The sequence below is a fragment of the Octopus sinensis genome, linkage group LG14, assembly GCF_006345805.1.
Source record: "Octopus sinensis linkage group LG14, ASM634580v1, whole genome shotgun sequence".
Classification (NCBI taxonomy): Eukaryota; Metazoa; Mollusca; class Cephalopoda; order Octopoda; family Octopodidae; genus Octopus; species Octopus sinensis.
In genome coordinates, this window is record NC_043010.1 from 48908914 (window position 1) to 48921413 (window position 12500).

Consider the following 12500-nt stretch of genomic DNA (forward strand, 5'->3'; position numbering starts at 1 on the left):
AATACACCCTTCTTTATAGTGCTAGCGAGGAGATAAATCCTCGCCATCTCTAGCGCCGAGACCACCAGATCATGTAATTTCGACCTTGTCTGGCCTTGTCAATGATGGACACTCAACCACTAGAGTCTCTGTATGTATGTGTCTTTGTATTTATGTTTACCCCTCCCCCACAGCTTGATAACTGATGTTGGCTTATTTATATCCCCGAAACTTAGAGGTTCGGCAAAAGATGCCAGGTTTAAAACAAAATAAGTACTGGGGTCGATTCGTTCGACTAAAACCCTTCGAGGCGGTGCCCCCACCATAGCCGCAGTCCAATCACTGAAGCATGCAAGTGATAAAACATAAGGATGAGAACAAACCAGCATCTAAGTTATTAATTCATGTTAAAAAGCACCAGTTTGACAATGCCGAAATTTCAATGAATTAAAACTGCGTTTAGAATGCAGTTGAAAGGCGCAGGAGTGGCTGTGTGGTAAGTAGCTTGCTACCAACCACATGGTTCCGGATTCAGTCCCACTGCGTGGCATCTTGGGCAAGTGTCTTCTGCTATAGCCCCGGGCCGACCGATGCCTTGTGAGTGGATTTGGTAGACGGAAACTGAAAGAAGCCTGTCGTATATATGTATATATATATATGTGTGTATGTGTGTCTGTGTTTGTTCCCCTAGCATTGCTTGACAACCAATGCTGGTGTGTTTACGTCCCTGTCACTTAGCGGTTCGGCAAAAAGAGACCGATAGAATAAGTACTGGGCTTACAAAGAATAAGTCCCGGGGTCGATTTGCTCGACTAAAGGCGGTGCTCCAGCATGGCCGCAGTCAAATGACTGAAACAAGTTGAAAAAAAAAAAAAGTATCTTGAGCGGAAGGAGGCCAACTTCAGACGTGTTCCATTCTCGTTAGACACATTTTATTTTTTATTTATGCACCCTTTTCAAGCCTAGCCAGGCTCATAGGCCTGGTTTCCCGGTTTCTATGGCGTATGTGTTCCTCCCAGCTGGACGGGACGCCAGTCCATCGCAGCGTTACTCAAGAAGCAGGAAGAAAGAGTGAGAGAAAGTCGAGGCGAAAGAGTACAACAGGGGCCGCCACCACCCCTCGTGGAGCTTTAGGTGTTTTCGCTCAATAAACACACACATCGTCCGGTCTTGGAATGGAAACCGCGATCCTCCGACCGTGAGTCCGCTGCCCTAACTACTGTACCATTGCACCTCCACCGTTAGACGCATCAGTGAACCATAATGTGTCACTGCACGATCTTAGAATGACTAGAGAAACCTGGAGAATTTTTGAGGGAGAGGCGTCGTCAATGAATGTTGTTGGTTTAATATTTTAAAAAATGATTGGATGGCAGGACGAGTCTGAATACTTTAAATGAACCTATTATAGTCTGGGTTGCGACTATAATAGGTTCATATATCCAAAATTGGTGGAGGCGCAATGGCCTAGTGGTTAGGGCAGCGGACTCGCGGCCGTAGGATCGCGGTTTCGATTCCCAGACCAGGCGCTGTGAGTGTTTATTGAGCGAAAACACCTAAAAGCTCCACGAGGCTCCGGCAGGGGTGGTGGCGATCCCTGCTGTACTCTTTCACCACTCTTTCTCCCACTCTTTCTTCTGTTGGCCTGCTCGCTTAGCCAGCGGGGTGGCGTCATTCGAAGGCTAAAACAATGCGAACGCATTGTGACCAGCGATGTGTAACTACATCTGATGGACTGGTCGGTCACGTGATGGTGATGGTGATATCCAAAATTAGGGAATGGAGTAGATAAAATCTAGGCTACATATGCTTCATAGCAGAACTTCGAAAACTAATTACGCAAAGGAGGGGGCAATCCGCTAGCTATCAATCCCAGCTGATAACCGTAAACGATAAAATAACTTTTTTTTCAGTTTAGCGAACTGCCATATGAGAAAAAATTTACAACCTTCTGCGTCAACAAACCACCATTGTCCCTGAAAGTTGTTTTTTATACCTTCTACGGACTGCTCGATGCTTACAAAGTTCCTGCACCTTGATCCTTTGATCTTACCTTTACACACACACACACACACACACACACACACACACACACACACACACACACACACTCACATGCATACATACACACATACATACATGCATACATACATACTTACATACATACATACATACATATAATATAAATAATATATAAATATATGCATATATACGTACATATATGTACATACCTACATCTATATGTATATATACATGCATATATGGGTACAGGACATCAAAAAAACGTTAAACACAATGAGAAACGAAAACATCAAAACAAAAGCATAGAAACGAACTTTTTTTTCAAACAACGAAAAAAAACCCAGAGAAACGAGACATACAACATAAGGAATATTCCCTTTCTTCAGTTGTCCCTGTTTCATCTACTCCGCGTTTACATATATATAAATATATATATATATATATATATATATGGTAAAATAACAGGAAAGGTTAGTGTAAGATTATATGTCGGAGTCGTATAAGATCAGATAAAGTTGTTTATTTTCTGAGAATCTTTATCCTTCCTTTTCTCACTTCAACGCGTAAATCATTTTCCGAATTCTCTTTTCTATACTTCTCTTTCTCACATTTTCATTTATCTATCTATCTATCTATCTATCTATCTATCTATCTATCTATCTATCTATCTATCTATCTATCTATCTATCTATCTATCTATCTATCTATCTATTTATCTGTATATCTATCTATCTGTTTGTCTATCTATCGATCGATGTATCTATCTATCTATCTATCTATCTATCTATCTATCTATCTATCTATCTATCTATCTATCTATCTGTCTGTCTGTCTGTCTGTCTGTCTGTCTGTCTGTTTGTCTGTCTGTCTATCTATCTGACTGTCTCTATCTCTTTCTCTATTTGTTTATCTATCGATCTATCCAGCTCGTTAGCTGTTCGTCCTTTCTCCTACTTCATGCTTCTTAGCAGTTCTGCTATTTCCGTCATCAACTTGAAGGTGTGTGATAAACCCTGCTGAATGGCGGCTGAACAAATACTGAACACGATTTATGCACACTTCTGTGTTGTAAAATAATCATCGTTTGGTCGCTTAACGGCCGACCAAAACGATGATCATATCCGGTTACACTTGAGTCGGCCAATTCTCTTTCAGCGGGTGAGACGAGGAGAAGGCAGCAAATTGATTCAATGTGCAAACAAATCAACGTTGAGTGCCATCGCCGTGGTCAAACAACCGGTATTAAAGCAGCCATGGACGACAATCGAACTGAAGATGTTGACTAGAATATAACTCTTCGACTTGTTTCGGTTTTCCATTTTCCAATTTCTATTTTTTTTTTTCGTTTTTTTCCTTCTTTTTCTTTTGCTCATTTATTCATTTATTTTGATAGGGATGAGAGGAAAAATAAAAATATCAATTCCATACATTCTCATAAGGCCTCTTGAGAAATGGAAATATTGTAAATTTAAAAACAAAGAATTGTTGTGACAATGAAGTTGTTCTTATTTTAATTCTTAAATTCTTATATTCTTAAATTCATTTTTTATTACATACTCGAGCGTCATGATCTCTATAGTTCTTCTCTATTTCCTTTCTTATTTCTTTTTTTTTATATCATTGCTATGTTTTGCTTTTCCGTTGTTATCTTATATTTTTTCTGCGTTTCTGTTCTTTTCTTCTCATCTGCCTTTCTGCGATTCTCCTTATCTTTTCAACAGCTTTATTTAGGTTTATTGATAACATCTTTATTTCACGACTTTCTTTTCACCCACAAATATTCCACTTTTTGTCCTCACTTTTACTTTTTTCTCCTCAGACTCGTTTTCCAGTTTTCCCATTCCTCCTCCTCCTCTTTTCTTCTTCTCTTTCTTCTACTCCTTCTTCTCCTCTTCCTCCCGCTTTTTCTTCATTATCTACTTCTCCTTATCCTTGATCTCCTCTTTCTTCTTCTTCTTCTTCTTCTTCTCCTCCCCTTCTTTTTCTTCTTTTTCTTCTTCTTCTCCTCCTTTTCCTCCCCCTTCTTTTTTCTTCTCCTTCTTCTTCCTTTCGTGCTTAAGCAAATTTTGATACAGGATTTACCTTAGACCGAAATGCAAGGAAAATCCACCGATGAAAGCTGAACAGAATACAAATAATCTAATCCAACGGGATGGGAAATAGATACAGCAACGAGCAGAAATATGTAGCTAAAATACTTAGTAATTCCCAAAATGACTGCCAAAACACTTTCATCTGGTGATTTTCCCATCCATCAAAGTATCTTACATCCTGCTAAAGACGATGTTATAGTTTGGCGGATTAGATTCCGTCACGCAAGCTTCAATCACGAATGCTTGAATCGAGAATTGTGAATTCTTATTCAGCTGAAAGTAGTGAGTTGTTTTCTTGGCCATAAGCAGTGAACTCTTCTTACCTCAGCTTAGCTAAGTACCTATTCGTTTGAAAAGTTGACCAACCATAGGCTAGCCCTCAATCCTACAAAATGACCTAAATCACCCATCTGTTCAAAGCCTTAACTGCAACCAGAGAAAGGTACAGAATTTATGAACTATAGCAGAAGAATTTCACTAATATTATCTATTGTTATACTGTTTCAAAGATCTGTGTTCTTCATAACATCTGAAATATTTTCATTTACTTCCAAAACACCAAAAAGAAAATATCAACGATCAAATATTTTATGTATAGACTAGCAGTATCGCCCGGCGTTGCTCGGGTTTGTAAGGGAAATAACTATATAAGCATTTTTAGAGAGTTACTTCCCTTATAGATGCCAATTCGGGCTTTCTTAGCCATTTCTGTTTTGGTGTCTTCAAGCCATGAAGTCGTTGTTCTAAAAGAACGCTGGTCTCCTTGACAACGCTTTACGACGTTGATTTCCTTACACTCCCTTCACGAGGGAGGGAAGAAGGGGGAGAAGCAAACAGGTGCAGGTGTGACCATGGACGCCAACTCCGCCGCCATCGACACACGAAAAATTATGCATTAAAATGGAATAAAAAATGATGTTAAATTATTTTTAAAATCGTAGACTCATCGTAGACGCGCGCTAATACTCAGACGGGCTCGATACGAATCACGACTATAAGATACCCGAATTTGGTTAAACTGCACCGCAAAATGTGGGAGTAGTTAGGAATCTAAATCAAAGGGGACAGACACTCACACAACTACATTTTTATATATATAGATAACGATGCACACAAAATCCTTTCTTTTCTTCTTAATCTTATTCAAATTCTTTGCATTGAAAGCTCTTTGCATTCAGCACTCATTAATGCCTCGATATACGAAGTTAATTTGTTCCCGGAGATGGCTCATAAAGCGAAAACTCGTAAAGCAGGACAATAGTAGCAATGAAAGTTTATGCAGTCATTTTATTCCGTCGCTGTATAGACGCATCAGAACCAGTGTTGCCACACACACAAAATAGCTTTTTGAACTTTTTATATTTTTTCCAGTTATTTGAATGTGGCCATGCTGGAGCACCGTCTTATTCTTTGTAAACCTAGTACTTATTCTATCGGTCTCTCTTGCCGAACCACTAAGTTACGTGGACGTAAACACACCAGCATCGGTTGCCAAGCGATGTTGGGGGGACAAACACAGACACACAAACATATACAAATACATATATATATATATATACACACAACAGGCTTCTTTCAGTTTCCGTCTACCAAATCCACTCACAAGGCTTTGGTTGACCTGAGGCTATAGAAAACATTTGCCCAAGGTGCCACACAGTGGGACTGAACCCGGTCCCATGTGGTTGGTAAGCAAGCTACTTACCACACAGCCTCTCCTGTGGCTATATTTATTATAAAATAAAAAAGGCGGCGAGCTGGCAGAAACGTTAGCGCGCCGGGTGAAATGCGTAGCCGTATTTCGTCTGCCGTTACGTTCTGAGTTCAAATTCCGCCGAGGTCGAGTTTGCCTTTCATCCTTTCGGGGTCGATAAATTAAGTACCAGTTACGCACTGGGGTCGATGTAATCGACTTAATTCCTTTGTCTGTCCTTGTTTGTTCTCTCTGTGTTTAGCCCCTTGTGGGCAATAAAGAAATATATATTTATTATAAAATAAAACTCATAAACCTGGGGGTCTCGTAATGTGGATTCTCGTAAAGTGAGATGAACAATAACGCGAGGACGTGGTACAAGTACTATATCATCAGACGTTCAGGAAAGGAAGGAAAGAGGATTTAGCGTTTTTAGCAGGAGAGGGTCTTTCTCCGTCCGGGTTGCGGATCCGTGGAATAAGCTGCCGGACGAGATAGTGAAGATGTCGACGACCGCTCGGTTCAAAGTCTCTCTTGACCAGAAATGGCCTGAACTCTTTGCATGAACACCCCTGTACATAACTCCATGTCCCCCTACATGACCTTGCTTTTTGCTTTTTGAGCCAAAGCTCTTCTTCAGAAATAGAGGAAAGTCCAAAGGAAGGGAAGACGGAGGAAGAAAATCGCCAACGATACACACGTGATTACATTTTGAAATGACCGGAAGGGAATGGGTGATTAAAAAATATGTATAGGTATGATAATGCAAACAGAAAAAATAGAATCCAAAATATATTTTGATATTTAGCAGAAGCAACAGAGTGACTCTAGGGCCGAGAGTGTCGTACGTTAGCACGTTAAATATTATTTGCAAGGGGTCTCCTTCATCGAAAACCGGTGTTTACCGTGCGTTGAGGAGAGGCAATTACCTTGAAACTATAGTCCGTATGTAGCACTTAGGTTTTCGAGGGAGGATGATCTCCCTTTGCAAATAACACAAGGGCACTGAGATTGTGTCTAAAGTCCATCTGGTGACGTTGATCGCCTGGGGCTAAAAGCATCAGTAACACCCCACCCCCAGTGGCTAGCCACATTCAGATGGCTAGTACACCTTACGTTACAATAATTAGTTTTTTTTTAAATAGTTTGGCCGTTATGCCGTTCAGTAAATAAATACATAAATGAACAAATCATAGAAATGTGTGAATACTTACACACATAAAAGAGAATGGTGGGAAATATAAATACAGTGTGTGTATGTGTGTGTGTGTGTGTGTGTGTGTTTCTGTGTCTGTGTTTATTCCCCCCACCATTGGTGAATCGGCATGGCCCAATTCTAATCCACGATAATGCAAAGCCACATGCTGCAAGAATGACGGTGCAGAAACTCACAGACTTGCGATACGAGACTTTACTACATCCTCAATATTCTCCTGATCTTTCACCCACTGACTACCATTTTTAAAGCATTTAAACATGTTTTTAAGTGATAAAAACTTCCAGGTCCAAACCAGATGCGGAATCAGCTTTCAAAGATTTCTTAGCATCAAAGCCAATAAGTTTTTATCAACGAGGCACAAATAATCTCGTTGATCGATGGCAGAGATGCATAGATGTTTACGGCTCATACTTTGACTAATCAAAACATTTCAATTACTCTTTTACTCTTTTACTTGTTTCAGTCATTTGACTGCGGCCATGCTGGAGCACCGCCTTTAGTCGAGCAAATCGACCCCGGGACTTATTCTTTGCAAGCCCGGTACTTATTCTATCGGTCTCTTTTGCCGAACCGCTAAGTGACGGGGACGTAAACACACCAGCATCGGTTGTCAAGCAATGCTAGGGGGACAAACGCAGACACACACACACACACATATATATATATATACATATATACGACAGGCTTCTTTACCAAATCCACTCACAAGGCATTGGTCGGCCCGGGGCTATAGCAGAAGACACTTGCCCAAGATGCCACGCAGTGGGACTGAACCCGGAACCATGTGGTTGTTAATTTTTCCAGAATAAGATTATGTTTCTGAAATCGCTCATTATTTTCGGAAGAACCTAATACACACACACACACACACACACACACACGCTCACACGCTCACACTCACACACACACACTAACAGGCGCACACGCACATGTATATCATAGGTATATGTTTACGGTTAAGCTTTTTATAGTGTGGTATTGTAGGGAGGCGACAATTTTCAAAATTTATCTCGTGTCACCTCTGATGCGTGTGTTACAGGGAGGGTTCACCATCACTGTCCTATGTACTACCATCGATATATTATTTGAAAAACAAATTCCCTATTCGTTTTATTGATTTTTCTTTTACAATTTTGCTTCATTTCAGATATAAGCTTACCTAAGGAATGGGGTAGTGTTATTAAGAGAGCCATTCAAAAGAAAGGGTAAATACATTTTCTTTCTTCATATTATTTCCTTAGATTGTTCGGTAATGTTTTCTTCAAATTCTCGTCGTGTTCTTCATCTCTCTCGTCTCTTTTTTCCCTTTGTCTTACTTCCTTTCTTTTTCTCCCTCACTCCCTCTCTCTCTCTCTCTCTCTCTCTCTCTAGCTATCTGTCTATCTATCTATTTATCTATCTCCACAAATACACTAACACATGTGTTTATGTGTTTGTGTGACGGATTCTGCATAGTTTCCGTCTAACAGTCGCACTCATCAACCAATGAGTAATCCCAATCTATGGTAGAAAACACTTATCCAGAATGCTCCGCTATGGGATCGAGCCATGAACCTCCTGAATGCGAAACGAACTTCTTTACCACACAGCCATGCATACATTTATGTGTTTCAGAATCTCTCCCAGTATTTCCAATTAAAATACAAGCATAGCATTATCATAATCATGCACAACGGAAAAACTGACACAGCTGATAGATCACGGACAGAAGGCTTTGTGATATTCGGCCCGGTCCTTTGCACAGAGAATTTAATTCTAACAAGGTCAAGGTCATGTTTATCTTTTATGCTCTACGATTTGATAAATAAAATACCAGTCCAGTACCGATAGAAACTTTGTCTGAAAAGTATTGTTTATATATACACGATAAATATATATACACGATAAATATATATATATATATATATATACACGATATATAAATATATATACACGATAAATACATTTTATCTTTTAAAAAATACTAGCAGTATCGCCCGGTGTTGTTCGAGTTTGTTTCGACCCTTTAGAAATGGAAATTTTGAAAAGTAAAAAATTTGCATTATGTAGCTTGTTATTCTCTTTAAGTGAACATCTTTCTGGTTGAAATACACCGAAAAATGGCGACACAGCAGTCAAAAAATCGTAAAAAATAGGGATTTTCATAGAAAAAAACCCCACCTTTTTGATGTAAATCATTTTTGGTGTTAGCATGGTCCGAATTGAATTTTTTTCTTCTACGGAAAGAAGAGCAAGCCTTCTATCATACTCTCAATTTTGGTCAACTTGCGCCGCAGGGTCTCGGAGGAGATAGTATTAGTTGAAGGCTACCAAACATGCCATACACAGACAACTTCAGCTTTATGTATATAAATATATTAGCGAGAGCAGCAATATTAATTCCGGGGGGTAATATTTATTCCTACCTGAACGTGGATGTTCTGCTAGAACAAACTTTACTGCAGTTGATACCACGAGAGAAATTCTCAGAGTGGCTTTTTGGTGCAAAATACACGCTTGTTTATATCGCTAGCGGGGAGATAAACCTCCGCTACTTCCAGCACCGAGACCACTAAATAATATCATTTAGACCTTGTTTGGTTTTGTCAATGATGGATACTCGACTGCTAGCGGCAGCAGCGGTTCATCTCCTCGCCCGTGATATGTAGATTGACAGTGCCAGAAGAGGCACTGGCGTCACGATTAGCCAGTTAGCTTCTCTCTATCTCCACCCTCCCCTCTCTCTATCTCTGTTTCTCTCTCTCCCTTCCTCCACTCTCTCTGTCTCCGTTTTTTATCTCTTTCTTCCTTTTTTTTGTCTGCCTCTGGAAAAAATTGGTTCTGTACAGACTTAAAGACGCATTTGCTCCACCAGGTTTAAAACGCTTAAGTCATATTGGGTACGGCTTCTTGTGACTCCATTGCATATGGCGGTCAACAATTCCATAAGGTGTTCAGTAAAAATAGTACTAAAGTTAACTACAGCATTAAAAAAAAATAATCATGACTAATACCATCCAGATCCACAATACGGAAATGCTGTAACCAAACGTAACGCGAAGACAGGCATCAAGGTGTTGCTGAAACATAGTTTTGCTCCCTTAATGGCGAAAGCCTTGAGAAAATCATTGTCAATTCATCTGATGTCTCATTTGATGAACCATCACCAAGCTGTATATAGCTCTAAAAGGCACTCTTCGAAAGGTCACCTGTGCAAATATAACCGGTTGTTCAGTCGTAGCTCCCCCAGAAAACCTCACGCCACGGTCATAGAACATACAGAACAACTATTATATAAAGAGGAATCAAATTCATTTTATTTAAAGAATAGTAAAGGTAAGGTAAAGTTCTGCTTTATATTTAAGAGATAAGGAATTATGTACATTATTTACATTATTTACATTAGTGGAAGCACTCCGTCGGTTACGACGATGAGGGTTCCGGTTGATCCGAATCAACGGAACAGCCTGCTCGTGAAATTAACGTGTAAGTGGCTGAGCACTCCACAGACACGTGTACCCTTAACGTAGTTCTCGGGGATATTCAGCGTGAAACAGAGAGTGACAAGGCCGGCCCTTTGAAATACAGGTACAACAGAAACAGGAAGTAAGAGTGAGAGAAAGTTGTGGTGAAAGAGTACAGCAGGGATCACCACCATCCCTGCCGGAGCCTCGTGGAGCTTTAGGTGTTTTCGCTCAATAAACACTCACAACGCCCGGTCTGGGAATCGAAACCGCGATCCTATGACCGCGAGTCCGCTGCCCTAACCACTGGGCCATTGCGCCTCCATTATTTACATTATGGAGGGTATGGCAGGCTGGAGAGTATATCAGCCGAAACGTTGTGTTTACAACAAACAAGATGAGGACAAGTATCCGTCGAATGTAAATAATGTAAATAATATAAGGTAAAGTTATCTTCTTGAGTCATGTCGACTGATCACGGCCGGTCTCCCGGTTTCATGGCATATATATTCTCCGTCTGGACGTAAAACCGGCATGTTAAGGGATTAGTCATTTTTACCAGTTGAGTGGACTGTGGAGCCACGTGAAATGAAGTGCTTTGCTCAAAAACACAACACGTTGCCCGGTCCAGGAATCGAAACTACTATCTTACGATCGTGAGTCCAACACCCTAACCACTAAGCGACGCGCCTGCGACGTTGTAACTTCGTGAATGCGTCATTAAAAACTAATGAAATACAACAATGCATGCATCACAATTCACTACATTTAATTCTGCCACGGTCAAGGTCATCTTTATCTTTTATCCTCTTCGATTTGATAAATAAATCTTCCACTTAGTTAGTTAGTTAGTTAATTTGGATCAAAAGCAAATAGCAAGGCCATGTAGGGGGACATGGAGTTAAGTACAGGGTGGTTTTCATGTAAAGAGTTCAGGCCACTTGAGGTCAAGGGAGGCTTTGAACAAAGCGGTCGTCGGCATCTTCACCATCTCGTCTGGCAGCTTGTTCCACGGATCCGCAACCCGGACGGAGAAAGCTCCTCTCCTTCGATTGAGATGAAATCGTCGCAGGTAGAGCTTTTCGGAATGACTCCGCAGCCGACGCTCTGGAGCAGGAGTGAAGAACAGCTCTTTCGAGAGGTTACACTTTCCGCTTATGATGTTGTGGGCGAGAATAACTATGTATTTGTCGCGCAGAAGGCATCGCTGCGGAAATATTCCAATGTCTTCCTGTATGTGAAAACCCAGCAGAAACTTATAAAGTGACTCATTCTTTTCAATATTTTTTCTTTCTTTTTTTTTTCTTTTTACTAGACTCCTCGAGCGGATTCTCCAGGCAAAGCTCAACGACCAAAGATCGAAACGATTCTTCAGCGATTGGTAAAAGTCACGCATGATTTGACAGCAACGAATTTCAAAGGATCAGAACTATTTCTATCGTTTTCTTTTCTTTAAATATATATATAATATATATATATATATATATATATATATATATATATATATATATATAAGCTGCTTGTGTAAATATACAACTTTATATATGTACATACCTTAAATATATATATACATATATATGTGTGTATGTGTATATATATATATAAATATATTTACGTATGTATGTATGTATTTATGTATGTATATACATATGTAAGTTGTTTGGAAAGAAAACATAACAAATAAAAGACAATTAAAATACAGTAAATAATAAAAAAAAAAAACAAAGCAACACATACTGAGACATTTTCTTTCACTCATGAATGATATTAAGTTTTTGATGGAAGAGTATATTTAAAAAAAAAAACATAATATAATGAAAAAAAAACATAACAAATTAAAGTGATATGGGACAGCTGTGTCAGCTGGAATACATCGAGAGAGAAAAAAAATGACCTAATGTAATTTGTGTGTAATAAAGGCATAAGTTAATCTTCTAGATATAGTTGAATAGACTTCCTTATTATTTACAAGCAACGAGGGATGCGTGGCTGTGTGGTAAGTAGCTTGCTAACCAAACCAACCACATAGTTCCGGGTTCAGTCCCACTGCGTGG

General features: G+C 39.7%; 1 protein-coding gene across 1 annotated transcript in view; it reads left to right on the forward strand.

Moving 5' to 3' along the window:
• Window positions 1-11856, forward strand: part of LOC115219547 — a 100675-nt gene extending 88819 nt beyond the window's left edge. Inside the window, exons 4-5 of the mRNA XM_029789752.2 lie at window positions 8151-8208; window positions 11762-11856. Coding sequence (XP_029645612.1) covers window positions 8151-8208; window positions 11762-11831 — 128 coding nt within the window. The 3' untranslated portion in view covers window positions 11832-11856. The remainder of the gene's footprint in view (window positions 1-8150; window positions 8209-11761) is intronic.
• Window positions 11857-12500: the final 644 nt, after the last annotated feature.